Source organism: Serpula lacrymans, assembly GCF_000218685.1.
Source record: "Serpula lacrymans var. lacrymans S7.9 unplaced genomic scaffold SERLAscaffold_1, whole genome shotgun sequence".
NCBI classification, from domain to species: Eukaryota; Fungi; Basidiomycota; class Agaricomycetes; order Boletales; family Serpulaceae; genus Serpula; species Serpula lacrymans.
Genome location: NW_006763290.1, coordinates 410,087 through 437,740, shown reverse-complemented (window position 1 = coordinate 437,740; position 27,654 = coordinate 410,087). Strand labels below are relative to the sequence as shown.

Sequence of the window (27,654 nt, the reverse complement as noted above, 5' to 3'; positions counted from 1 at the left end):
GAGGGGAGTGGTTACCCTTAGGATGGGACCAAGTTAGTTGTGGGTAAACAACAGGAGGACTCGCTGAGGAGTTTCCTGGATCTATTGGGTATTTATACTGCTATAGGTTGTTTGTATATGTGTACTATACAGTTGATGGGGGCAGTGGCTGATGATATCATAGGGCGCAGCCCATGTGACCAGCTCCACTGCGTAAAATGTTTTGTAGCTGAGAGTGAAAAAAGGCAGTACAGTACGAGAAGGTGGAGTTTGAACAAAAATAGAAAGTGCCGCATGGCACACTGTGTGAAAACTACAGAAGAAAGTTAGAGAGGAGAATGAAATTTAAAGGTCCAAAAATTGTGTATCGTAACAGATACTGATGCTAAGTTTTCACTTCACCCGGACAATCCAGCTAATTTCCTCAAGCTCCCAAGTGCTCTTCAAATCCTAGTCAAGAATATTCTGACAGATGTTACAATAGGCAACCCAGTACCTATTTTATGCTTTACTCTTTACTATACTTTTACTTTTCATTTTAAAAAGTCACATAACTGATTACATGACCATAGTCTACCAACATTAGTGAAGACAATCTCCCTCTCTTGATGAGTTGTACTATTATTCCTTGAGTTGTTGTTTCTGTAGTTGTGCTCCAGTGCCTCAACGTAATATTTTGTTGGTGTTGTCACAACAGATGAGGCTATCAAGAAGGCTAAATCACTGATTAGAGAGTATTGTACAGAGCTTATCATGGTATGTCTAATCCTTTTTAGTAACATAGCTACTATAGCTATTAATATATATTTTATTCTATTTTCACTATACAGGTCCAGCTGTATCAAGCCAAATTATCATTATGCAACTCAGGTTGATAACCATGCTCAAAGCTTTGGCCCTTTACACAACTTCTGGACATTTCTATTTGAGTGTCTCAATGAGGTCCTCAAATCATTCAAGGCAAACAATCATGCAAACAGAGAGCTGAAGGCAATGTTCCCCAGTGAGTTTCACTGTATGTGCTAGTCAAGTTGGCTCGTAAGTTTTTTTTTTTTCTCAGTCTAAATTTCTACCGATATCTACAGATATATTCACTCTTGCAAATGCTAAGGGAGTCTTTACCATGTGAGGCAGCTGAGATCATGCTCAAAAGACTCGATTATAGTGTTCAAAATCAACTGCTGGAAAATCCGCTCTGGTATAATTCAACTTTGATGCAATATCAATAGTCTTCTCTAGCACCTGTACAATTGAATTTTTTGGATATTTGTGATACATTTTTTAAATAAAACAATTTACCTACATACCAAACCATGGTATGAATAATAGGAGCATTCTCATTAGCACCAGAAAAATGTCTCATAGAAATTAACAAGCTATTATAGCTTCTATAGCTGCTATAGCATATATAGCATCTATCATAGCAATGCCTGGTTGCTGAAATGTATAGACAATATTTAGAACATATGTAATAGACTTCCATTATATAAATAATCAGGCTAACACACATGCCAAACCATTTAGTGAGTAATAATGGTGTTTTCATCATAATCAGAATGAAATTCCCAAAGATAGAAACAAGCTATTATAGCTACTATAGCTGCTATAGCTACCATAGCAGCTATGCTATTTATTATAGAAAAAACTTGATTATTATAATCATACATTAGTTGTCATAGAAGCCATAGAAACATGCTTGGCTATATAGCAAAATGGTTTTTCCCGATGTAGCATCCAGCACATCCTCAAAATCAGGTCACTCCATAATGGAAAAAAAATTGATGAATTAATGATCCTAATGGTTACTTTAGTGTGGTTGAACAGAAGCGATGGACTTACATGGATGGGAGATTGAACAACTGCGGTGGTTGAAAGCTGAAAGAGCAAGCTTAATGTTACAGCCAAAGTTTTGATACTCTGGCACATAACTCAGACAAAGCTACAAAGGTAGTGCATGGGAGTGGTTACCCTTTAGATAGGACTGAGTTAGTTGTGGGTAAACAACAGGACTCGCTGAGGAGTCTCCTTGGTCTATTGGGGTATATATACTACTACAGTTTGTTTGTACATGTGTACTGTACAGTTGATGGAGGCAGTGGCTGATGATGTCATGGGGCACAGCCCGTGTGACCAGCTCCACTGCGTGAGAAGCTTGTATCCAAAAATAGAAAAGGCAGTGCAGCACGAGAAGTGGAGTTTGAACAATAATGGAAAGTGCCGCATGGCACAGGGTGCAAAAATGAAAAAGAAAGTTGAAGAGGAGAATGAAATTTAAAGGTCTGAAAATTGTGTTATTGTAACACTTGATGCTCTGCACTACACAAGGTGGGAATCGGCCCTAAAGCGGTAAGCAACCAGGCATGGCAGTCGCTGGATTCCCATTCTCACACCAAGCATAACTCAATTTTGTCACACTCAAAATTGATGAAAAAGTCTGAAAGTAGTTAAAATATTGGATTGAATTTTGGACCTACAAAATTTTGTCAGAAAAATGTATTTTTGTTGACATATTTCCATTGATACTATGTTTTGTGTGGAAATATAAAAATATGTCAACAACATTACATTATTCTGACAAAATCTTATAGGCCCAAAAATACAATCAAATATTCTAACTACTTTCAGGCTTTTTCATTACAGCTAATTGCAGATTGTTAGAGATCTTGGTGTGAAAAATGTGCACTCGGAGTTGAAGCGGAATGAGCGGGGAGTAAATGATTTTAGACTCAAAAGACTAATCTCAGAGCCTGCCCACCACAGGAAGCCACGAGGCGCCACAGCTAGACTTGAGATGATACAGTCTCCTGATCTTTCGGGGATTTCTATTTTTTCAAGTCCACCTGTATGCGATTTCTATGCTGACATGTCTAACGTTCTGCAATTAGCTGTGACAAAAGTTGTTTATACTTGGTGTCTAAATTTATTTACGAGCTGATTAATTTCGCTTTCCATAAGACTGTGCTATGGCCGATTGGCTCAAATGCCGGTCCCACACTGTACCTTGACTGTGCTCTGTTCAATGCCACTGCCTTCCAGAAGTCCTAGTATCCCACCTCGTCGGTCCACCATATTGCTTTTTTGCAGTTCTCCTACCACCCTTTCTACCCTCGCCAAGCCAGTCCTCTCTCCCCCTTCCCCTCCAACCTCCATCCCCATTTCAGCCGCTTGTTCATCAATCTTTCGCAACCGTAAAAGCACAGCAGTATTTGCCCGCTCCAAGGCTATCTGTCCCAACGTTTGCTCTGTTAATCCATGAGAGTCGAGCGAATCCAGCAACTGTGATTTCTGCGTGCGATAGTGGTTGCGCGTCGTCGTCGGGGGATGTGATAACAAAATATGTGTCATCACTGGCTTTGATATTTCTGAATCAGGCAGATGAGGAGGCTGATATGTATAGCTGCTCCTGTCTAACCATTTATCTAAAGTTGTTACAGCATCTTTCGCCTTCTTGAGCTTCTCGCGTCTCGTTGGCCGCCCTCTTTTTTTGGGCCCTCCATCTAATGCCGAATGTTGACCAAGCCGTCGTATAAAAGGATCAGCGCCTGGAATACATTCGTTGCCATCTTGTAAAAATATCTCTCGCGGCAATGCTCTATGTTTAAGTGGGAAGCATACGGATGTCGGAAGAATATAGAAAAGATCGGACTTCACAAGTAATGAAAGCACACAGATCACATGTGGTTGAAGTGGTAGCAGATGCTGTGTGTCGAGGACGTCGGGTAACGTTAAAAGAGACTCGTAAAGATCTGGGAGCTTAAGTTGGATGCGGCCCGTAATATGATAATTAAGCCTACGCACCGGTTGAGATAGGGAGATGAGCCATTGATTGCAAAGAGGGCAAAGAGGATGGTTGAGTAGAGAAAAATGTGTACAGACCAAACAGAGCTACAACTCTGCTCATCGATGCTTCAGTTTCTATCAAGCGTTCTGTAGTCAAATGTTATGATGGCAATTACAAAAACATTATGCGACCCACCAGAAAATAGCCTCATTGTGATTGACAGAAAAGATTCGTGAGACCGTGCGTCAAATACCTTGAAATGCAGCCAGGTCCATCCTTGTCTGTTCCAAATGTCCTTGAACAGTCCGAAAGGTCGCATAGGTTGTATCCTCACATATTGGTCTGCAAATAGATGGCTAAGAGTGGCTATATCATCGCGAACTGCATGTACATAGAGCGACGAAGTGAAGTACGAGGGCTGAAGAATTACTTGTCCCCGAGATGTTGAAGGCGATACGAGAACAGACATCCCCGACTCTAAATGTTAGTTGAGGAGGGTTCTGTGGGTAGTAGCAAACGACCATCACTCTGTCGATTGCTCTGCAAAATGGGGTAAATTAAAAAAGTGTATGACTAATTTTGCATTATTCTCTTTTTGGATATTCCTGGTAGTTACCAGGTCTCACATTCACAATTCGACACTGGAAATGGCACCGGTTGTTCGCACCGAGTATTTCTTTATGACTGTATGTTTCGCACGCCAATACTTGCATAAGGTAGGGCTCACGCACCACGTGATCTGTGACAACCTGTGACCCACTCAAATCCATGCTTGTTGTGACACTGTGTCCGACTCCATTTTCTTAATGGCAACTGCACGTCGCATATTTCTGACAATCGGCTGGGACAGAGATGGGCGGAATCAAGCTGCAAAACTTTCTGTGCAGTTTTTTAAGACAAAAATAAGATTTTGTGCGTGCCATTAGATATATACAAGAAAGTCACAGGTGATCATGTGATGTTAGTGCCTTAGCAGACGACTGAATGTTGTCAATGCAATTCATGTCACTTTGATTTGAGCTCACATGCCCACTTCAATATTGTTGTTGGTGCCAGGGGTGCCCGGAGGGTGATGCTGTACCTATAAGATAGGACTCATGCAAATACGACTGCTATCACGTGAGCTATCTTGTCACACTTACACCTGTTTGGCGGGGGTAAACTGCCTGAAAATAGTGTAGAAATTAGAACAACAAAAAATTGTGAAATCTAAAACCTGAGGATTATAAGGATCATCATTCCCAAAATTCCTCAGGTTCTTGATTTCTTGTATCTGTGCTAGTCTACTGCACCCCCAGCAATGAATTATTTGTGATGAGTCATGATGAATGACAAACATTCTAAGGGATAAACTGAAGAGTGAAATAGTTACCTCCAGCCTACTGGGATGACGAAAAAGTGTTCAACAGTTTCACGCATTTCCAATCTCAAGGGCCATGCCAACAAGAAGCTCAAAGTTGACAATTTTGGTGATAAAGGGGGAGGAAAAGAAAATGTAAGCAATGATGAAACACACGAGAAAAGACTGCAGTTGAAAACAGTAAACAGATTCCCTGCTGGTCACTGAAGAAAATCTTGGCTTGAGTAGCAAAGACTTTTGCAGAAAATACTTCACCGACCTGGTCATCTTCTGGGAAGGATGGGGTACCATCAATGTCGTGTGGCACACTTGTCCATGACGCACACTATAGCACCTTTAAACCTGCGTGGAAACACCAATGCTGTGCCTGTGGTACAGACGAGCCAACAAGCCTGGTCACCCAAATTACAAGAGGTCGAAGACGAGGATGCACCATCCCTCCCTCCTGCTAGTCCATCTCCTCCAAAGCAGCATCAACCATGGGCCCTTACAGTGGAGGAAGTGGATGATGAGGATGCTTTGTTCAAAGGAGAGAAGGGAACAAATGCAGACTCCAGGGAAGAATCAGATGATAAGAATGATGGGAATGATGGCATCCATGACAAACACACCAAATTTAAACAATCATTCACACCACCACCCACAACTTCTGATGCAAAGGCTGCACTGGCAGATGCTACTTAGATTTTGCACCCAAAGTGGAAATCCGGGATTGGTCACAATCCTTTTGAAGGAGATGAGCTCCTCCAAAAGCAGCTTCAGATGGTCAAAATGTGCCTGTGGATTTACACAGACGAGTCACAGTCCACAACCTGGACTGCAGCATCCGAGAAAATGGCACACTCATTCCAAACAAGCATGGACACCACCAAACATGTTTGTAAATGGGCAAGGTTGTTCATTACAGATCGGGAAGACCTCCCAATGAATGTGTATGTGTCCTTGCTTGATAAAGGCGAGCTTGCAAAGGAAAATCACGCACATCTTCAAACAATCGGCAAATATGCCAGTGCACAGGATATTGTCCGCTTTCTGGACAGAGAGGACATTATATCACAGTACAGACTCAAGAAATCAATCTCACTGGCAACCGCCCGCAGGTGGATGCATATGATGGATTTCCACTGGACAAAAGCACCATTGGGTCAATACACTGATGGGCATAAACGTGAAGATGTTGTGACGCACTGGTAGACCTGCTTCTTGCCCACAATTGCCAAACTGGAATAGAACATGAGGTTTTAGAAGGATGTTATTGAGGAGGCAAGGGATTGGTGGGATCCGGCAGCCAAGAGTGTCGTAGTATGGTGGCACAATGAGTCGACATTCTACGCAAATGACCGCTGTAAATTTTATTGGGTTCACTTTACCAAGAAGGCAGTTCCACGCCAGAAAGGAGAAGGTGTATTAATCATGGTTGCCAGCTTCATTTCTGCGGATTACAGCTGGATGACATCCCCCAACACCAAACAATGCACACACATATTGTTCAAAGCTGGCAAGAACCGCCAGGGATATTTTTTGAATGAAGATGTTCTCTGCCACACATATCAAGCAATGGATCTTCTTGAAAATTGGTATCCCACTGAAACTCATATCCTTGTCTTCAACAATGCACCCACTCACCTCAAACAAGCAGACAATGCTCTTTCTGCCTGCAAGATGTCAAAATACCCAACAAAACCTGGGAGACCATTTGTTGGTGTTCAGAGGAATGTTGTTAACAAAAGCGGGCAACCGGTCTACAGAACAAACGGTAAGGTCATGAAGGAGAAAGTACAAATGGCAGATGCTCGGCTTGCAGACTGCTCACCACAGTCACTGTACTTCCCGCCAGGAGATCCACAGGAAGGCACCTTTTGAGGGATGGTAGACCTTCTTGAGGAGCGCGGGTACAAGGACATTGATGGGATTTGTGCCAAATGTCCAGGCTTTAAGTGCCCCACAGACACCCTACATTGCTGCTTGCACTGTATGCTCTATAACGAGCTTGATTTTGCGGAGGTTGAGTCCCTTCTCGAGGAAACTTGCAGGGCACGAGGATTCCAGGTCGTATTTCTCCCCAAGTTCCACTGCAAGCTTAATTTTATCAAGCAATGCTGGGGTCACACAAAATGCACCTACCGTCAATTCCCACCATCAAATTCCGAGGCCGATTTAGAGCACAATGACATTGCTGCGCTTGATGCTGTCCCACTGTGCACAATGCGCCAATAAGTCATAAATTTGCGGTGTCACAAGAACAGTAAATTACAGCTTTTCTAATCTACGTTCATGCAGGTTAGCTACTCAATCACTGCACTTTATGGATGCTTACACACTGTGGGGATCGACTTATAATAGCTAGACTTGCAGTATGATCTTACAGTGATTTTTATGTAAAAATATACTAAGTATATCTAAGCAAAATATGAAGCAAAATTTTAAAATATAATCCCTAATATCATTTGCCTGTCCTCACAGCTTTAAGTCTGGAATTTTTAGTAAAATCATTGTGCTACTATCTTATATATTATATAGAAAATATTGACAAAATGATCATGCTCAAGGCAGGCAACATAAAGAGAATATTTTGTAGATAATATTTATAAAATTATGCAAGGGTGCACTCTAAATTGCAATATCATTGATCCTAAGCATTTATTATGAAATAATTCCAACTCATATCTTCCTTATATTCAACCCTTATCCACAGCATCTTTTTGAAATTATTTCTAATTATCTTTCAGACTGTTTTCATCCTTGAACTGCAGCTTTGATTCACAATCAAAGCTGCAGTCCAATGATGAACATGTCACATGTGACATAATTCCTTGTGTGACTATTTTCCTGAAATTTGATTAAATCCTGCCAGCTGAATTGTTCTTTTTACAACTCGTTATATCCTAATAGTATTTTTCTTCGTAGATTGTACCTACTCCCATGCTCAATGTACTTAGCACACACTTATCCTCCTGGATCACTTAACTGTCACGCAAATGTCACAGCACCACATAGTGGTTGCGTTTGCATGAGCCCTATCTTATATGTTTCCTTTTTTGAGCTCACTATTTATGATTTAAGCCCTGAGGATTGTATAGTTTAGAGCTCACATGGGAATTCAATTTTCAGAAAATATTGGTTTTTCCGACTTTTCAGCCACATGATGCTGGGGAGCCGTCGGAGTCAAAGCAGGCCATACTCTTTTTGGGAGTACAGTTTAAGGGAACAATATATATGTTGTCCAATGGTCAACACTTCTTCAACTGTCCTCATGCCCCAAATGAAACAAAAATATGGTGTGACATCCCCAAGTGATTGGGAGTGGGAGACCTCGACAATGAACAAGTCCTGCCACTCAGTGCTAGGGTTGAGGCTTTGGAACTTGAGGGCTAAGTTGGGTACAGTGGTGATTTGACTTTGCCAGAGGAACTTGGATGTATTAGAACTCAACTTGAACTTCCCATCTGACCATCTGATAAGGCCTGACAGTTTCCCCTGTAAAAGTTCACTGAGGCGCTCCATGAAAACTTCATGTACCTTAGAGTGCTGTAGTTACTTTCTCTGAGCTTGTCCACAAACTCAGAGAAACTTGATGGTTCAATATAGAATTGCTAGGGGGAAAAATCAGATCAGGAATGTAGCCAGACAATAATTTCTCACCTGGATATATACGTCCTGAGAATTATACTTCAAGTGCATAACAATTTGCTCAATGATGGGCTGGACTTGATCCTCAGATGTAGTGATTGGTGCAGTATGGGTGGATATTGAAAGAGTGGATGTTGATAGATTACTCGGGGGAGTGGCAAAAGATTGTTGTTGAGTAGCTGTGCATTGCCATCAGGTAATTTTTTGAAATTAAATAACTGACTTACCCTCTGGTCCAGGAGAGGACTTTGACCAAGTAATAGGGGGGGGTATACCAGTAGGTAGCACTATTTCCAGTGGAAGTGGAGGATATTGTGTACATGGGGGACAGGTGCGTTTTTGCAGACTGAGAATGGGATGTTCTGCTGAAATATGTCTCAGTACTCGGCCAACCAAGTAAGTAGTTTAAAAAAACCCAGGAAACTCACTTCAAATCTAAATATTTGCACCAATATGTAGGTGTAAGCGGGCGGGCAAAGAAGAGAATGATTCAAAAGATGATAAGCGGAGGGCCACCCACATCCACAGTTGGACGTGTGCAGTCGCATTGTTCCATGCAGTGTGAGAAAGGGGACAACAGCTGATCTCTTTTCTCACACTGCATGGAATCAACAGGTTGCTATTGCGAAAAGCCAATAATCACTATGAGAAAAATAGTAAGTCTCTGTTCATTCCACCTCAGTATCCGCACTCACCGCATATAATTGCAATAATGAATACCCAATGAGCTGTGAGAGAATGGACAGTCTGACCATCCATTCTCTCACGGCTCATTGGGTGATCTAATCTTATCTTTGCTGGAACAACAATACTGGACCATGCGAGAATGGACAGTCTGACCGTCCATTCTCGCACAGCTCATCTAATCTTATCTTTGCAGGTACAATACTGGACCGTGTGAGAATGGACAGTCTGACTGTCCATTCTCGCATGGCTCATTTAATCTTATCTTTTCTGGTACAATACTGGACCATGGACCATGTGAGAATGGACAGTCTGACTGTCCATTCTTGCACGGTCCAGCAGATTGCTGATTTGACGTTATCAGCATTGCAACACCTTATCATATCGTTGTGTAACCAAGGTCAGGCTGCCATACATTTTCCCACAGTCTTTGTAGTATACTGAAGATGTACAGATTTACTATTCCGGCACTACAGGTCAAGATTCTCGCTCGGATACTGGGTCAGCAACCACTGCCAACAGAGCTGATGGATTTTCACGCCCAACTGGTGGGTATCCTAAGCATGCTCACTCCTGCTGACCTCTCTGCACTGCTAGACAAAGTGGCTCCATCCTCAATGGTTCCATTGTCACTCTCTGACAGCTCACCTTCTGTCACCATGCATCAAGGCCTAACAACATTATCCCCAGCCCGCTTTGGTGAAGAGGTATGTTGGCTCTCCCCTCCTAATGCCAATGTTACTGACTATTTTTTCTCCACAGCAAACTCAAGCTGATGAGTCTGAATTGCAGACCAATCAATCTCTGCAACAATCTCTGGCGGTGATACGCTCACAAAGACGCCAACCATGTCAACACCCGTATGCTGCTGCAGCTCCTACTCCTACTCTTGCACGTTGATCTTGTCGATCTCCATCTCCTGCATGTCAACAACCTGCTCCTGCCCCTGCTCCAGCTCCTGCACGTCAACGGCCTTGTCCAAGGGGTAGAGTTGTTGTCCAGCAATCTCTGTGGCAAGCAGTCAATGACCCTGCTATTAGGATCAACTCGGCTGTCAACACTTTCATAGCAGGACTTGCGGCTGCACATGAAGACTCCTCAATGTTCAACTCAGGAGAGTGGGCGTACTCTGTCGACTCCCTGTTGACCTCTGTTACGTCCACCAATGACTACCTGGACAAGTCTTTGGCTTCTGTTGTGGCGCACTGTTGGCGCATGACCAGTAAAGACATAGGTGTCATCTTTTTGCTGATGATCAACTACATCCAGCTCGTTGCCAAGTCCCAAAGGTAAGTGAAAATTGTTACAAATAATTATCATTTCTTTCTGATGTTTATGTTTGTATGCTAGTCTTCGCTCTCAGCAAGGTATCTCCCTGGCAAACCTTTGGAGGGATCTCCCTCAGCCTAAGCCGTCTAAGAAACAGTTTGAGCAATGGCATGCTATGGGCTGCAAGTTTGCAGCCATAGCAGCCGGTGGTAAGATTACCTTTGTCCGCATTAAACCATACTTACAGATCTATGTAGGATCTATCTATGCCCTTATTTTGGTTGCAGGCTTGAACTTATGGGTTCAACTTGGTGAAATAGATGGAACAACACCATGGGAGATAGCCAATGTCTTTAGGTGGCCAGTTGGATGTAAGTGTACTACTTCTTACTGCGTGTATGCTAACTAAACAATGTTATGCAGCTACTGTGAGTGGACAGCTGGTGATTAGTAGAATCATCCCAACTATTTCTAGCTTACGCCAAAACCTGCCACTGAACATAAACTGCATGTTCGCACCTGACGTGCTCAGTTATTATGGCCTTCCTGCCAATATTGATTGCACAAATTTTGAGGCTTCTGATCAAAATTTTAAGGCTATCTGATTCAAGTACGTTACAATCATTTGATTCTAACAGTTTCTGATTTTTTTTGGTTTTTTGTAGTACTTTCCAACTCTTAGATCGTCGTCTAGATTGTTGGGGAGTCTGTATGCACACTATAGACATAGCTCATGTACCCATACATCGTCATGGTCAGGCTATCTTAGGTGTAGGTACAACATCTTTAGTACACTTTCTGACTCCCTTATCCAATCTTGACGATATCCTGCCTTGTTCTCAACCACCATCACCATCATTACCACCAGTTGTCCTCCCTGAAATGTATGTGGTTAGCACAACATTCCAGAATATGGCTGAAGGCAATCGCCAATACTCTGCACCGCGGGATCCTGGCGATAACTACGAGTGGACCAAAACAGAAAGAGAAAGGGCAAGTTGAGCCATCAAGGTCACAAATGTAGAGGACCTGACAGCCAAGGTATGTCATGTAGTGTATGCAATATCAATGCTAAATACTTGTTCTTAGATACAGAAACATTATGATGGGGGTGTTCGTACAGACCCCTCAGCATACTTGTATATACCATCCTCAATAGTTCCCTCCATCCCTCTTCTCTTGAAAAACAGCGATGATTTGCTCATGTTATTTTTAAACAGCTCTATGCCAGAATCAATCTGCACTACTCTCCTGCCTAACTTCCAGTCCTGCCTAGGCTCCACCATATCTTTACATCATGTAGACTCAGCTGTTGAAGGTGAAGGCTTCACATTTGAAGCTCTACATTTCTCTTGGTACAACCGCCATTGTACAAAAGTGAGTTCTTTTTTTTTTCCATTTACAAACTATGCTGAATCAATGAAGGCAAATGACGCACCCAATGATATTCCCCCTTTGATGATGAAGAGAAAGTATGCCTCAAGAACAAATTATTTGCAGCTTGTCCCCTATACGTCCAAGGAGATTCAAGACCACACTGACATTTACCAGAGACTTAAAACTGTATTTGCTGATCTCTTTGAATGGATAAATGAAATGGTGAGTGACATTGTTTCTGATTATGTACAGGATAATATGCTGATACCATTGATGTAGTTTGCTACTTATCTACCTGCCAAATATTTGGTACTCAGACAACATGCTGAGTTACTCCCTGGAAACAATGCCTCTGCTGCCTGCCCATTCTTAGGTCTTGTGGTCAATATCAATGTTTCAACCAAGGCTCACAGGGATGCCAAGGACAAACTCTTTTGTCTAGTCATACCACTGGGTAAGCATGAAGGGGGAGAGCTTTGCCTTGTTGAGCCTGGCCTGGTGTTGCAGATGAGAAAGGGGGATATTGTGCTCTTTTGCTCATGTGATATAACTCATTTTAACTTGCACTTCAGAGGGCAGAGGGGCTCAATTGTCTTGCAAACTGACAAATAAATGGATAATTGGAGAAATGGGCAAAATGGATAGGCTGGACATTCTTCTTTACATTGATAACCATGGACTTTGTACTGCATTTTGTTTTTTTGACCTTGATACTCTTAGACATTTACCAATTGTTTAATCCAGAGTTTGTCACTAATTGTACTAGTGTATATTTGTTTGTTGTATCACTTTTGAGAAGAAAGTTGAAAGGTGTGAGGGATGAAATGTTCCACTGTTTGCTAATTCCTCATTTTCTATATCTTTTACCTCTGTCTCTGTCTACTATTTTGGTGATGGCTGCTAGGACAAGATCTGGACAGAACAAAACTCAGGGGAGTAAGTCCAAGAAGCCTTTAACTAAACATTCCAGGGCTCAAGAGACATCAAACTCTTCTGATGGGCTTACACAAGATGAAGATATTGAGAACAAAGCTTGAAGGAAGTGTTTAGCCACTTGCTGAGAGCAATCAGGGACTGGAACTAGAGTCCAATGTGAGTAACTATATTATTAGAGAGTATGACAGGTATACAGTACCTAGAGTCCAATGTGAGTAACTAGAGAATAGGAAGCATTGGACTCTGCAGTACTGTCCGAAGTTTTGTAAACAAAGGTAAACAAAGCAGCCACAAAGGCGAAATAATAGAGAACACAATCAATAGTGAATGATAGAAGAATAGATAGAGAAAGGAATGAAAATATATAGGTAGCACAAAGGTGCAGAATCACCAAAACTAACAGAAGAAATCTTATACAGCCAACTGATGAAGAAGTTGCAAGCATCTGGAAAGGATGCAAATACTGACAAGCTAGCAGGTGAGTCATTTAATATGTGTTATGTATCATGTCCATTACATAGTACATTTCCCAGATATTCGTCAGAAAGCAGCTCACATGGTGGAGGCTGAGGATGATGAGGAAGAAGGAGACTTGGATAGGCCTGATGTTGATAGTGAAGATGAACCTCTTCATAAAAGGGCCAGGAATAGCATGGAAGAGGAACTAGAAGATGAAGATGAAGATGCTCTGATGCAGATCTTTAGACACTTGACAGGCAAGTAACTCAACCTTAGCTATAAGCTGTACTAATGCAGCATCATCATCAGAAAGCTCACAGCAAGTTACTCCCTCACCTTCATTGACCCAGAAGTTGGACAATCCTTACTACAAAAAAATGGTCTTATCATTGCGTACCAATGTGAGTTTTACCTTTTTTTTCTAGTTCACTAATCCACATATACAGATACAGATTACTGCATCACCAGCTAAAAGTGTCCAGTTGGTTAACAATAAGCGTAAAAGGAATAGCAGTAGTTTTCCTTCATTAACGCCTTTCAGAGATTCCAAGGTAAGTGTGCAATAAGTTTAAAGTTATGAGGCTTATAGTCTACACAGGCCGTCATCACTAGCTTTAGCCCTACCAGCTCCAGGCTAGCTAAAGCAGGACATTCTCAAATGTGTGTCATTCTTTTTACTGTGAAAGGCTTCCCAGGTACTGATAAACGAGATGAATTTGTTTAGAATGCAATTATCAAAGTTGCAAGTTCTTCTTCACTATTCAAAACTACCGTAGTAGATTTGGAGAATGCAAGGAACGAGCAGAAAAAAAGTAAAATCATTGATTATGTGAGTGAGAACTAATATCAAAATTTTAAACAGGTGTGGACGGCTGCAGCTCAGCTTAGAGGTGAAGTCAAAAAAAAGGCTAGGATACTCATTCTCTCAGAATACGCCCTCAAAGACAAGCTCCCAGAGGAAGTACATACTATAGTGGAGTGGTTGTTGAGTAATGGAAAAGGTGTTTTTACGTTTGGTGGTTTAGATGTTTCTGTAAGTGTTCATATGTACTCTTCTTAAACATTTTATGACTATGTATTTCAGACTTATTCTGATGATAAGCAAAAACCTTTTGAACATCACATCATCAAGCTACTACTTCAGATTCAGTGGTTTCATAAAAAAGGGGAGGGAGTCCTCTATCCAAGTGATTTCAAAGACTCACCTTTGCCATTAATTGCCTTGACTGTTACAGCTGTGGGTTTGTAATGTAATATACATGAATTTTCCTCACTCCATATTTCACAGGTCGAAAACTATCTTCATGAGCTTGCAAAAGGTATTCGCACCACCTTGAATTTCTCTAAACAGGTCTACAGGCCCAGGTAAATTCAAAATCCACTCTACGTCAACCTTTACTCACAAGTGTTTATCAGATATTTATATTATCTGTCCAGGTTAGAGTGAAACTGAGAGAGTATGGAAACCATAATAATAGTGAACAAAACTGAGAGAATTTGAAAACTATGATAAGCTTGTGGAACATATATAATATGACCATTCTGAAATAACCATTGATAGTTGTTATATCTATTATATTCTATGAGAGCAGCCATAGTAGAGATGGATTGTATATATCACTTTTGTGATACTACAGCTGATATAGCAAACATCTCAAAATAGCCCTGCTATATAGAGCTTGACAAATTATGACATTTGTTTATAGTATGAGAAAACATGCATTGGCCAGGGCTTCAACCTGGGACTCCAGCTTTCATGGTCTGATGCTTTACCAACTAAGCTACCAAGGCGTACTTGGAAAGTATACTGATTGGTTGCATGCCCAAAAAGTCCAGAACCACTGTACACGGGTGCGGATCCTATTGTGTTGTGATAGAGCTATATAATAGGGACTTGTCTAGGCGTACTATAGCTACTATTTCCCCTATATAGCACTATGACAGCTATGATAGCTATAAAAGGAAACTAGGTTTTTCCTGATGAGGTAGTGGATGACCAGGATGAAGAAAATGATAGTAACATGGTCCAGACTCCACCTTCAACTCAACCTAGATCCTGGAGGCCTATAGGTGGGGGTGAGGGTGGGGGTGGGGATGACAATACAGATACAGAAGAGCTTAGGAACACTGTTAGAGGGGATAGTGAACAAGAAGGTGCAATTCATTTATCTTGTATATCAAAGTTTTCTGTTATATAACGAGTATAGAGGAGGAGGATGGCAATAATGCAAGGCAGAAAAGTGAGTATATTTATCTACTCTCAATAAAGGTTAATATCTTCATATGTATATAGGATGCCCAACAAGCTGGTAATATTGGTGAAAGCACTAGCACAACATCTTGCTTGCCATCTGCAGCTCCTTCTATTCAACCTTCCAGTCACACATCAAGCACAGCAATAGCTAGTGTATCTTTATCTTCTGCTATGACTAGGAAGTGCAAACTTACACTAGCTCTTTTCCCTCCTTTTTTGGCACAGCTAGCTATAGAAGCCCATACTCAAATGTGTCTTCATATTGCAATAAATGAAGGATTCCCTGCTTCTAATATACACTCTGACATCTCATGGCAAATAGTCACCGAAAGCTCCAAGATTAGCAACAGCTTTGAATCCAAATTAAGGGAGGTTGAAGTCAATAAAGCATTTAAAATCTTTATGATGGATTATGTGAGTGTATTCTTTCATTGCTGTGATTTAGTTTTAACTCTTGCTTGAATTTTTAGGTATGGTCTGCTGGGCCCCAAATATGGGGAGAGGTTGTAGCCAAGGCCAGACTCATGATCAATAGTGCATATGGTAACCCAGGGGATATGTCTCCTGAAGAAATCAAACTTGCTGTTCAGTGATTGATTGATACATGTGCGTTTATTGATGGGGACCTTGATAGCAAAGTGAGAGCTACTTTTTTTTTTCATTGTATTACAACTTATGGGTATCAGGGAAGAACCTATAACAAGCAAAGACTGTTCTCAAACCCTATTTTCAAGGACCTCATAAGGAATTAATGGTTTGGAAGAAAATGTGAAGGGGTTAAGTATGCACATACTTTCAAAGGTATTCTTCTGCCTTTACTCGCACTGGTTGCCTCTGTGATATAACTTCTTCTTCCTACTCTTGAATATTTACTTACTTATCCACTAGGTTGAGTGTGCTCTCAGAGCCTATAATAGTGGTGGTAAGAGCATACAAGATTTTTCACAGAATATGTACAAAGCTAGGTGAGTTCTAATCACATTTATAATAGTTCTGTCTGTTAGTTTTGGTGATTCTGCACCTAGTTGTGCTATCTATTTTCCCTTCTTTCTAAATCACTTCCCTCTTTATTCTTTTTGCTCTATTGTTCAGTATTCACTGAGCATTCTATAATTTCGCCTTTGTGGCTGATTTGTTTACCTTTGTTTACAAAACTTTGGACTAATATTGCAGAGTCCAGTATTCCTATTCTTTAGTTACTCATACTGGAATCTAGGTACTGTACACATTCTGTACTCTCTGATAATATAGTTACTCATACTGGAATCTAGTTCTGTCCCTGTTAGCTCTCAGCAAGTGGCTAGACACTTCCCAGAAGTTCTCAATTGAACAAGTACATTATATAATACAGCATTCCAGAAACATGTTGTCTAAACATGTCCATGAATCTATAATGTAAGTTATGAAATATTTGCATATCCAACTTCAAATAGAAAACAATGCTTAAAAAGATGACAGACAGGCCTTTGATGAGCAGACTCTGATCCAGCTGGGTTGTCTTGAACGAGCACTCTGTGACCCAGCCGTGTTGTCTAAGATGAGTGTCCTCTCAACCAGCCGGGTCGTTGATAATGGGCACAATAATATCACATCTAACATGGCCCGGCTGACACACTCCGCTGGACTCCACTGGCCCTATCTATATAGTAATATTATCAGGTAATAATGCCCCATCTAAGACATGCATTTATAACTATATGGGCTGGCTTTTTCATCAATTTTGGGTATAACAAAAGTCAGTTATGCTTGGTGTGTTCTATTTTTTTGCTACAGCATGGCAATCATTTTCATAGTACATTGTGTCTCAGACATACCTTTGCTTTCCAGTCGCTCTCTCCTAAGGATCTTAATACTTTGTTTACCACTCTAATTATTTACTTGTCTATTATTCCCTATCCTCTGCTAATACTAGCCTTGAAGTCCTTGTGACAGTGTCAAAGTTAAAATGGTAAGAGTGTCATCTATATTATGAGCAAAATTTGAATTACTATAGTATTATAGAAGGTGGAAATCCAAGTCAAGATTCTCCCAAATTTGTTCTCTAATCAGGGTCCACTGGCATTGGTTCCTCGCTGCACAAATAATGCAATATTTCTCTGTTACCCATTCTGCATTGATGAGTGTTTGTAGTCTGCATATCAGATCCATCAAGTAATACCATAACAAACCAGAACTTGCCATATTGTACATCACTCCAACAGTCCTGTCTTTGACAGTATAGCATTGTGAAGTGTTCTTGTCTTTGTGTGATGGGGCTTGCTCACATGGACATACTGAGTAGTTGCTTGCTTTGAAGACTTGTTTGAGCCATTTTGAAGTAATTTTTTTCCCTAGCATCAATCAACATTGCTATGCCTGCCACACGCAGCTTAGCTACAGCATCAGAATCCAGGCAGCTAGGACAAAGAAGGCCTAATCCATCTATCCGCAAATAATGCCCTCTTGAGGACCCGGCGTACATTCAAGTTTCTCCCCAAGTTGACCATCTCACATGCCCATGGAAGGCATTCTTCATTCATCACACAGAGGTTTGTATTATTGCAGCAGCTACATCCGTCAATGGAGGATAGACACTGTACTGGCTGGTGTGTCACATCAGCACCTGAAGTGATTCATCACTTGATCAATACTCACATGCTTTTCCTTTCTGCTATTAAAAGCTGCACAAAGTCTTCAATTGATGCATTGAGGATGTAATATATTCTTTGAATTGTGGCAACTTTCCCATCCCATATGTTGGTGATGTTCCCTTGATCACTGATATGTTCCTCTCAGCCATAGCCTGAACAACTTGAACCATTAATGGTGATGTGTGACTCTTCATCATAAAACAATCTTGCAAAGTACTCTAACCTTTTGACAAGCATAGATCGATGGACTCAAAACAAGATATTGTCAATCCTGATGACAATTAGATGCTCATCAGTCTCCCATAGGATGGGGTGCCTTAATGTCCTTGTGTCCAAACAAGAGGAAGTACATCAAACTAACAAGGCTTGGTGGGAGGGCTATAGCTTTTTTTTGGCTGAGAAGTAACATCAGGAAAAATGGGGGTAGCTATATAGAGCTCTATAGCACTATAAGTGCTCATAAAGCTGCTATAGTGGTCAAACCTGCTATAAAACCTCTGCCATCTATAGGGCCTCATATAGCTCTATAAATATTCTTATAGATGTTGGAAAATATTGTGTGGCTGATAAAAAAAAATTAATGCAGACAGGATTTGAACTCTCAACCTGCTAGTTAGCTTTTAGGTGACTAAGAAACCTATAGCCACACATCACATTTATCCACTACACCATGAGAGCTTATAAAATGTATTATACAGGTGTTATATATTGACCTTTTGTGGACTTAGATTATTTTTTTACTCATGGTCACCACTTATATTTGGATAAATCATTATTCTTATTTTTATAAATATCAAACATACACACCACTATTTCACTAATACAGACTATATAATTGATTAATGCTTTATGATTTATGAGCCCTTTTAAGCAGCTTGAACTATATTATAACTATGACCTTTACAGCTATAGGAGCTATGTGGGCTGTCATAGGCTATAAGAACACTTTATAGTACCTTGCCTATATTAATATACTTGACTCCAAACACTTCTGGCCTCTTTCTATTGTTGAACAAATTTACTAGATTAATCCAGAATTTGAGGAAATATAGATACTTCTCACCTTGGTCAAAATTTTGCCTACTACTATGCTATAAAAGCTATAAGAGCTATGATTGCGCTGATAGTACTATAGTTTCTATGAATGCATTTATATATATAGGTGGTGGCTACATAGCACTATATAGCAAAAGAGTTTTTCCTGATGAAGAATACATTCAGTCATAGTGCCAACCTGTCTGCTGTTCATGAAGAACCCACAAAATATATCCAACACATTTTTGAGAAGGCCATGGTCTCTCAGAATGCCACCGCAAATGTTAGTGAAGAAAACAACCCAAGGTGGATATGGGATGTGCACCCCAACAAAAAAATCCCTGTTGAGAGGGCTACTGGGGGTTGCTACATCCTTAGTCTTTATGTACCTGATATGTCAATTTTCCATCTTAACATTGGCCTCCTTTTCCCAGTGGTGACAAGCTTTGCACAGACATTGGTAGCCGCTCAGTGTTATATGGATGACTACTTGTTGATGCTGTCAGTGGTTGGGGGGCTAATAATTGATACAAAAGAGAAAGGTTATGCTGCTCCTGCTTTAAAAAGCAAGCTACCCTGTCCTGAACCTCCTTTATTGTGTGAGTGGGGAAATACATGGCAAATAAAATCACAACCCAGATGAAACTGAATTAAGTGAGCCAATTCAAATGTTGCATGGCAGACATTTTATTGACAACATTGTAATATTGTGCCTCTTCTGCCTCACTTGAATCTCTTTAAACTGCCCCTCCATAAGCTACAATGCCTCTTTCCCATTTTGCAGTTTCTTTTCCTTGACACTCACAGTATCTACAATGGCTCATGCAATCTCGCATGCTTGTGTAATATCCCAATAATAATACACGGCAGTAGAGGGGTCACCACACTCCAGCTGAATGGCAATGTGAATTGTTAGTAAGTTCTAATATCATGTATGTAACTTGCAAGGATAATACCATAGCATATATAAGTTTTAACAAGTTGGAAAGTTTCAGTGTTGTACAATTACTTGGAACCAACAGTTTGGAAAACTGGGAAATTACCGAATTGATAGCAGCAAAATCAGGCAAGTGGGTAGCATGGTTGAAGCAACTATGATGTGCTTTTGCTAATGACTTGACAGGTCAAAATTTGGGTTGTTGATATTTCAAGAGCCAAAAGTTTATATAAGATTCCAAGTCTGGGAACACTTTCCGTGAAAAGCTAAGTATCCCACGGCTTACACTTACATTTAATTGACATGACATCCTATTAAGCGTATAGATTTTGGTTTGCCAACTCAGCATTTAGTTCTTCCAGACCTTCAGATATGAGCCAGGTGCCCAGGAAAGGGTTAAGAAACATCATTTCCTTTCTATCAATTGTCCTTGTACTGATGACAGTCATATGTGGTGGTTCTTGCAAGCGCTTCTTTGCTACTCAACGTGGTTTAAGTCATCACCGGTCTAGTTGCAATGTGTATTGCCGTGAGCAAGCAATTACACTACATAATCAACAAGAATGGGCCAAAGACAGTGCCAACAGATACAACACCAAGAGAAATTTGGCTCAGAAGAAATTGTCTCCAGGGCTTGCTGGTCAGGAAGGGAGCTTGTCTTTAAGTTCAACTCAAGTATGTACTATATATCATTCATTTTTGTGTCTTGTTTCATTCAAATCATCATGGGAGATCAATGTCACTCATTTGGCAAGGGTGGCAGTATGGTTCTAGGGCAGGGACAGATGATGGATTTAGATGAGCCTATACATCTGGACTAGGACAGTCAATCTCTCCCCCAACATTATCTCCAAATTTTGACACACAATAGCCATGGTTTATTAATGCAACTGGTACAACAAGGTTTGTTCTTGCTCACTTCAGTACTGACAATCCCACTTTTAAGTTTAGCTCATGGTTACCACTCGAGATACAGCAAAAGTGGTGGCAACACCTTCCGCCTCATTGTCATCTGTAACCACTCCCCAAATGGCACACATACCTCAGAGATTTAATAACAACATGCCCCAGGCCTCCATTCCCATTCACACATTGGATTTGACAGGTATTCGCACTATTTGTAAGGTCATTCTGAAGCTTGGTATAGCACTTTGAACCATCACCAATTATTTTAGCCCTCTACGAGAGTACAAGTATCACCCATTGTATGATCCAGACAAATATGTTTCTCAATATGATCTGCGCAGTTGTAAATAAGGAACTCAAGAGTCACAATTATCAGTGCACACATTTTTTCAAGATCAGATCCTTCCCCCTATGTGGCCTTATGAAAATATATCCATGTGGCGCCCAATAAATTGGATGCATTCTGGGTGTTACAATACACTTTTTTGGACCTTTAAATTTCATTCTCTACTTTAACTTTATTTTGTGGTTTTCACACACTGTGCCATGCGGCACTTTCTATTTTTTGTTCAAAATCCACTTTCTCACGCTGCACTGCTTTTCTTTATTCTTAGCTACAAGTCTCTCACACAGGCTATGCCCTATGACATCATCAGCCACTGCCTTCATCAACTGTATAGTACACATGTAGAAATAGTCTGTGATGTATATAAACCCCAATAGATCAAGGAGACTCCTTAGCGAGTCCTCCTGTTGTTTACCCACAACTAACTTGGTCCTATCTTAAGGGAGAAACACTCCCACTCACTTCACTACTGCTTGTCTGAGTTGCGCGCCAGAGTATACAAACTCTTGGTTGTTACACTGGGAGCAAACACAAGTCCAAGCGCGAAGTGAATTGCCTTATAAGTGAGGCATTGACTGCCCCAGACTTTCACTCCAAGGATCTCCTAGGTTTTAATAGTAGACAGGGTAACAAGCTGTTGGATTTGACTGCATCAAACATATCTAATTCATCTACTGATGGGTGGAAAGAATCCAATATCAGCATAGAAATGCCCACTTAGGATAAAGACACATTGAATAAATGGTTTACAGTTTCCAGCTTTTGTCATCGCTCACTAACAAGTATAATGAAGTCCACTTTCAATCATCCGTCCGCAATGGGTTTTCATATTTAAGCCTATCAAGAGATTATGGAAAACCAATAACTCTGAACAGTGCATATATGACAAAATTTACATGTTGAATGCTTGGATTGAGGCTCATCACAATCTACAGTAGCAACAACCAGAACCAGGTTGTACCTTGGAACATGTTATATGTACTTTGGCAACCTTTCAAAGTGTATTTGTGCGCAGCCCAACTCCAGTGCATGCCATCATGTGGTGTACATTTTTTCAGTAAATGCGGCTGTTATCCTTCAGAAAATACCTTTGTTGACTATAAAACTAGCTTCCTGACACTATCCAGAGATTCTTCACTAGCAAACTTGGGAATATTTTGAAGACTTTGTGGAATAAGCTCTTTGTGCATTGTCAGTGTGAGCTATTGTAAGGCGTCTGGGATATTCTTTTTCATGCCAATTTATAGAAGCTTACAAAAATGGCATATTTATTAAATGTATAGATGGGATCTTTTGTTGAGTCTATCCTCCATACTTAAATATCTTGCTCAGGGTTCTGTTGGCCACCACTTGAGACAAAAGATTGCACCCTTGCCTTTGCTGCCTTGTGTCAATGAAGTCTATCTATAATACAAATAATAAATCTAAGTGAAACTCAGCCGCTGCCCGAGAGGCTATAGAAACAACTGAGGTATTCCTATACTAAACCCCCTACTACTTATAGTCGGAGGTGCTACTCGCTACAGTATAATGACTCTTAGGAGTACAATTGTGCTCCTAGGAGAACAATGGTGACTCCATGGAGTGGTGGCTATGCTCCATGGAGAACAATGGCTGCTTTGGCAGAGACCATGGTTTATCCGGTTTTGTCACTCCCACTCGAGTGCAACCATAGTCCCATAGCTTTAGAGAATTTCCAGTGTTTTTTGTGAGTGAAGGGTTTAGTGAGAATGCCAGCAACCATATCTCCTGTAGGAATATATCTGATTACTGCCTCTCCCTTTGATACTAAGTCATCTTGAATAAAATGATATTTCCGTTGAATATGTTTTGTGCAAGCACGGAACTGTGGATCTTGTGTAAGAATAATAGCTGCTTGATTGTCACAGTGCAATGTTGTAGGTCCATTTTGAGCATGTCTGATTTCTTCAAAAAATATCCCAAGCCATGCAAGGTGTTGTCCAGCATTGCTCAATCCAATGTACTCTGACTCTGTGGAGGATAAAGCTACCATGCTTTGTTTTTTGCTTGTCCAGGATATTGCTCCTTGGATGGTGATAAAAACAAAGCCAGATGTTGATCAAGACGTATCTGGGTCTCCAGACCAATCTGCATCCGAGTATCCATAGAAATCCATGTCCATGGAGACATCTGTGCCATCATATCGTAGTTCCATGTCCCTGGTTGCTTTCAGATATCTGAGGACACATTTTGCAGCTTCCCAGTGATGGTTCCTTGGAGCTGAGCTATGTCTGCTTAGTATTCCAACAATGTAGGCAATGTCTGGGCGGGTTCCAAGCATGGCATACATCAGGGAGCCTACAATTGAGAGGTATGACACTTGACGCCCTTCAATATGCATCTCGTGTTGCACAATATCTTCCCCTGGAGCATTTGCAAGGAGTTTTGATCCATGGGCCATTGGTGTCCATGTTGGTTTGCAGTTCTTCATTCCAGTACGCTCCAGGACTATGTCAATGTATTGGTGTTCCAATAGGGAGATTGTTTTGTTTGAACGATCACGTTGGATCTCTATTCTGAGGATGTATTTTGCTTCTCCAAGATCCCGCACTTTGAATATGGATTCAAGTTTGGCTTTTGTGATATCCATGAACTTTCTGGATGAAGCTCCTAGGAGGAGTCATCTACATAGACAACAACAAAGCATATTTGTTTGTTGTCCCGGAATACATAGAGACATGTTTCTGCATTTAGTCTTGTGAAACCAAGCTCCTGGAGCTTGTGATCAAAGGTTTTGTTCCATGTACAACCAGCTTGTTTTAATCATCCGTAGATGGATTTCTTCAACCTCCAGCAGTATCCAGGTTGGATAGGAACACCCCCTGGAGGAAGCATGTACAGTTCTTCTTCAAGTTCTCCATTGAGATAAGCTGTGGATGTGTCCATTTGATCAAGTTCTAGGTTGTACTTTGCTGTCAGGGCTAGAATAATTCAGATTGACTCTAAGTTTGCAACCAGAGCAAAAACTTCCTGGTAATCAATCCCCTCCCTTTGAGTAAAACCTTATGCAACAATCCGGAGTTTGTATCTCTCAATGTTTCCGTTTTGATCAAACTTGATCTGGAACACAGGTTTTGATGTGATGGGTTTCACTCCCTTCAAAAGTGGAACAGTGTCATATACTGCATTAGTATTGAGACTTAGGAGTTCCTCCTCCAAGGCAGACTTCCATAATTCTCCATCCGGACGTGATAAGGCTTCCTTTAGTGTCCTTAGAAGGTCTGTGTTAAATGGACCAGTACTTGCTATTCCAGCAAAGAATGTCTCCTCTGTATCAGATGTTTTTTCATGTACCTCAGGAGTGTTAGGTTTCTCCATGGAGTTATCATGCTGCTCTTTTCAAGGCTGTTCCTCATCTAGAGTCCTTTGATAATCTCAATTTTTATCTGCAGGACAAGTCTGGAGATTGCTTCTGCGTACTCCTAGGACTTCAGCAGGCATGACTGCTCTTTTAGGAACTTATGCAGGTACTCCAGGGAGTAGACACATTTGTGTATTTGTTGCCCCACTCACTCCTGAAGGTGTTGAATCACTCCTCGGAGGTGTTGGATGACTCCTTGGAGGTGTTGTATGCCTTCCAGAAGCTGATCCAATGGACAGGCTGTCGAGCTGTATTCGGACTTTTTCCACATCAGCTGGCTGTATGTTGAGGGGCTGTCCTTCCACTGACTGTGACTATACTTTGGGTTTCCGTTCTGAAGATGGCCAGTGTGTAGCCAATCATTATGGCATTGCGCCCCTTGGAGTAAAACTTCCCTTGCCTTTTGTCTTTCGGAATCAATGCATATGCTTGGCATCGGAAAGGGCGAAACAAAGTTGGATCAACTCTCCTTTTAAACAGTATTTCATATGGGGTCTTTCCATGGAGTCCCAAGGCTGGGCTGCGTGCTGTGATATATGCAGCTGTTTGCATGGCACCTACCCAGAATGACTTTGGGAGCTTGGAATCATGGAGCATAGTGGTTGCTAATGTAGCCAATGTCTGATTCATGCGTTTTGCAATGCCATTTAGTTCCAGAGTATCTGCAGCTGTAGTTTCTTGGATGACACCATCTCCTTGGAGTTGATTTTTGAATGGATTGCCAGTATATTCTCCTCCCCCATCGCTCCGGAGGAATTCTGTGTACAGTGGAGTGAAGTTTTCTTCTCCCAAATGAGTCAATGATGATTGTTGTTTTGGTCTTATTGGAAATATGTACATGTTCCAATGCAATATGACTCTGTTCCTCCTCGGAGTCAGATCCAGATGATTGCTCCGCCGTATTTGCCTTTTCCTTCTCTTTTCTTTTATCCTTGTGTCTTTCCTTTCCCTTCTTCCTTTGACCTTTTCCAGCTGACTGAAGTGTTTGACACTCCGAGGTGTTGTGTGATTTAGCTTTGTGGAAGTCACACCACTTCTCCTCGGATTTGAGTGCTGATTTGGAACCTCCAGGGGCCTTTCCTGACTGTCGTGCAACTTCTGCAGTAACCCGGATCTCAACTGCATCAAAGGTAAGTTTATTTTCTTCAATTGTGTTGATTACCAATGACTGAAATATTTGCCATTCAGGAGTGCATGGGAGAGATTGGAGAAGAGCGAAAGCCATGAGTTTGGTATCAACTCCTAGTTTCATTCTGGAGAGGTGTGAATCAATTGTCCGGATTTTCACAATGTGGTCCTGGATAGGTGATGTCCCATCCCAGGACAATTTGGTGAGTTGCTGGAATGAATAGAAGGCCGAGGCAATGTTGGATGTTTGATGCAGTGAGACAAGTTTATCAAATAACTCCTTGGAGCTGGTGAGGTCTCCAGTCCTCATTAGGAGGGCATCAGAGATGTGGTCCTGGATGATTCCATGTGCCTTCTTATCCTTAAGTATCCAGGTGATTTCAGGGTCCTCCGAGGAGGTAGGTTTTCCTGGTGAGGGCTTAAGCTCCTCTCCAGTAACAACCCGGAGAACTTTTTCCCGACGTAGTTTTGAGATGATCCGGAGTTTCCATATCTGAAAATTGTTGGGTCCAGTGAGAACTGGACATGCAGATGTATCGTGTGCTGTGGTCATGGTTCCGAGGTTGCCATTTCAAATAAGAATTATTTCCTGCGTAGCTTTTGCGCACCAGGGGGGCTCATAACCTAATAAAACTAAGTGAAACTCAGCCGCTGCCCGAGAGGCTATAGAAACAACTGAGGTATTTCTATACTAAACCCCCTACTACTTATAGTCAGAGGTGCTACTTGCTACAGTATAATGACTCCTAGGAGAACAATGGCTGCTTTGGCAGAGACTGGGTTTATCCGTTTTTGTCACCCATCTCCCCAAATGTTATCCCCAATGATGTCCCTACATGTCTGGGATTTCCCATAGAATATCCACTTTCCCCAAATGTTGGTACAAGGGGTGTCCCCATCTTCCCCAAAATACCTGGGACATCCCCATCTTCCCAAGTGTTATCCCAATGGATGTCCCCATATGTCTGGGGTTTCAAATGTGATATTCCCATCTTCCCAAGTATTATCCCAAGGAATGCCCCTATAGGTCTGGGACTTCTGAAGAGATATTGTCATCTTCCCAAGTGTTATCCTCACAGATATCAATACACCAGCATATTATGACCTCTTAGGTATATAGGTATATAGAAATATATGAAGCTAAGAGGTATGTTCCAGAGGGGTAACTGAAGTGATCCAGTCACACTTTTCACGTACAAACTTATATTCAGAAACAATAATTCCTATTTTCTTGAATGTTATCCCCAGTAATGTCCCAAGTGTTATCCTCAGCAATATCCCAAGGGATGTCCCCACACCCCTGGGATTTCCCATGGGACATCCCCATCTTCCCAGGTGTTATCCCTGAGGATGTCCCTATACATTCCAAGTACAATCCTAATGGATATCCCTATAGGCCTGGCACTTCTGAAGAGATATTGACATCTTCTCAAATATCATCCTAACAGATATCCTTATATCCCTATATTTCCAGTTAATATCCCAATGTATAATCCAATGTATAATCCAATGTTCCCAGGTGCAATACCTGGAGATGATCCTATTAATCTGGGACTTCCTG

At 41.2% G+C, this 27,654-nt stretch overlaps 5 protein-coding genes across 5 annotated transcripts; 3 read left to right on the top strand and 2 right to left on the bottom strand.

The window, feature by feature from the left end:
- Window positions 1-2,955: 2,955 nt before the first annotated feature.
- On the bottom strand, window positions 2,956-4,229 carry SERLADRAFT_431676 (uncharacterized protein; the record flags this gene model as incomplete). Its single annotated transcript, XM_007312030.1, has 3 exons — window positions 2,956-3,725; window positions 3,778-3,906; window positions 3,956-4,229. The coding sequence occupies 3 exons, from the start codon at window positions 4,227-4,229 to the stop codon at window positions 2,956-2,958; spliced, it is 1,173 nt and encodes a 390-aa protein (XP_007312092.1).
- Window positions 4,230-5,147: 918 nt separating this feature from the next.
- Window positions 5,148-5,804, top strand: SERLADRAFT_404486 (uncharacterized protein; the record flags this gene model as incomplete). The annotated part of the gene is made up of 2 exons (XM_007312029.1): window positions 5,148-5,255; window positions 5,499-5,804. 2 exons carry the CDS (start codon window positions 5,148-5,150, stop codon window positions 5,802-5,804), a joined length of 414 nt encoding a protein of 137 aa, XP_007312091.1.
- Window positions 5,805-6,677: 873 nt separating this feature from the next.
- On the top strand, window positions 6,678-7,337 carry SERLADRAFT_364415 (uncharacterized protein; the record flags this gene model as incomplete). Its single annotated transcript, XM_007312028.1, has 2 exons — window positions 6,678-6,822; window positions 6,985-7,337. 2 exons carry the CDS (start codon window positions 6,678-6,680, stop codon window positions 7,335-7,337), a joined length of 498 nt encoding a protein of 165 aa, XP_007312090.1.
- Window positions 7,338-9,070: 1,733 nt separating this feature from the next.
- Window positions 9,071-16,322, top strand: SERLADRAFT_404485 (uncharacterized protein; the record flags this gene model as incomplete). Its single annotated transcript, XM_007312027.1, has 30 exons — window positions 9,071-9,081; window positions 9,132-9,146; window positions 9,210-9,311; window positions 9,366-9,406; window positions 9,631-9,731; window positions 9,911-10,141; window positions 10,197-10,329; window positions 10,390-10,723; window positions 10,785-10,912; window positions 10,961-11,074; window positions 11,127-11,131; window positions 11,369-11,412; window positions 11,613-11,714; window positions 11,924-12,080; window positions 12,129-12,302; window positions 12,360-12,534; window positions 12,985-13,016; window positions 13,470-13,494; window positions 13,538-13,736; window positions 13,789-13,876; window positions 13,922-14,026; window positions 14,200-14,304; window positions 14,338-14,508; window positions 14,560-14,712; window positions 14,764-14,794; window positions 14,827-14,840; window positions 15,446-15,629; window positions 15,683-15,715; window positions 16,052-16,143; window positions 16,200-16,322. 30 exons carry the CDS (start codon window positions 9,071-9,073, stop codon window positions 16,320-16,322), a joined length of 3,222 nt encoding a protein of 1,073 aa, XP_007312089.1.
- An 8,285-nt stretch (window positions 16,323-24,607) lies between these two features.
- SERLADRAFT_431672 (uncharacterized protein) lies at window positions 24,608-24,922 on the bottom strand (the record flags this gene model as incomplete). The annotated part of the gene is made up of 1 exon (XM_007312026.1): window positions 24,608-24,922. One exon carries the CDS (start codon window positions 24,920-24,922, stop codon window positions 24,608-24,610), a length of 315 nt encoding a protein of 104 aa, XP_007312088.1.
- Window positions 24,923-27,654: the final 2,732 nt, after the last annotated feature.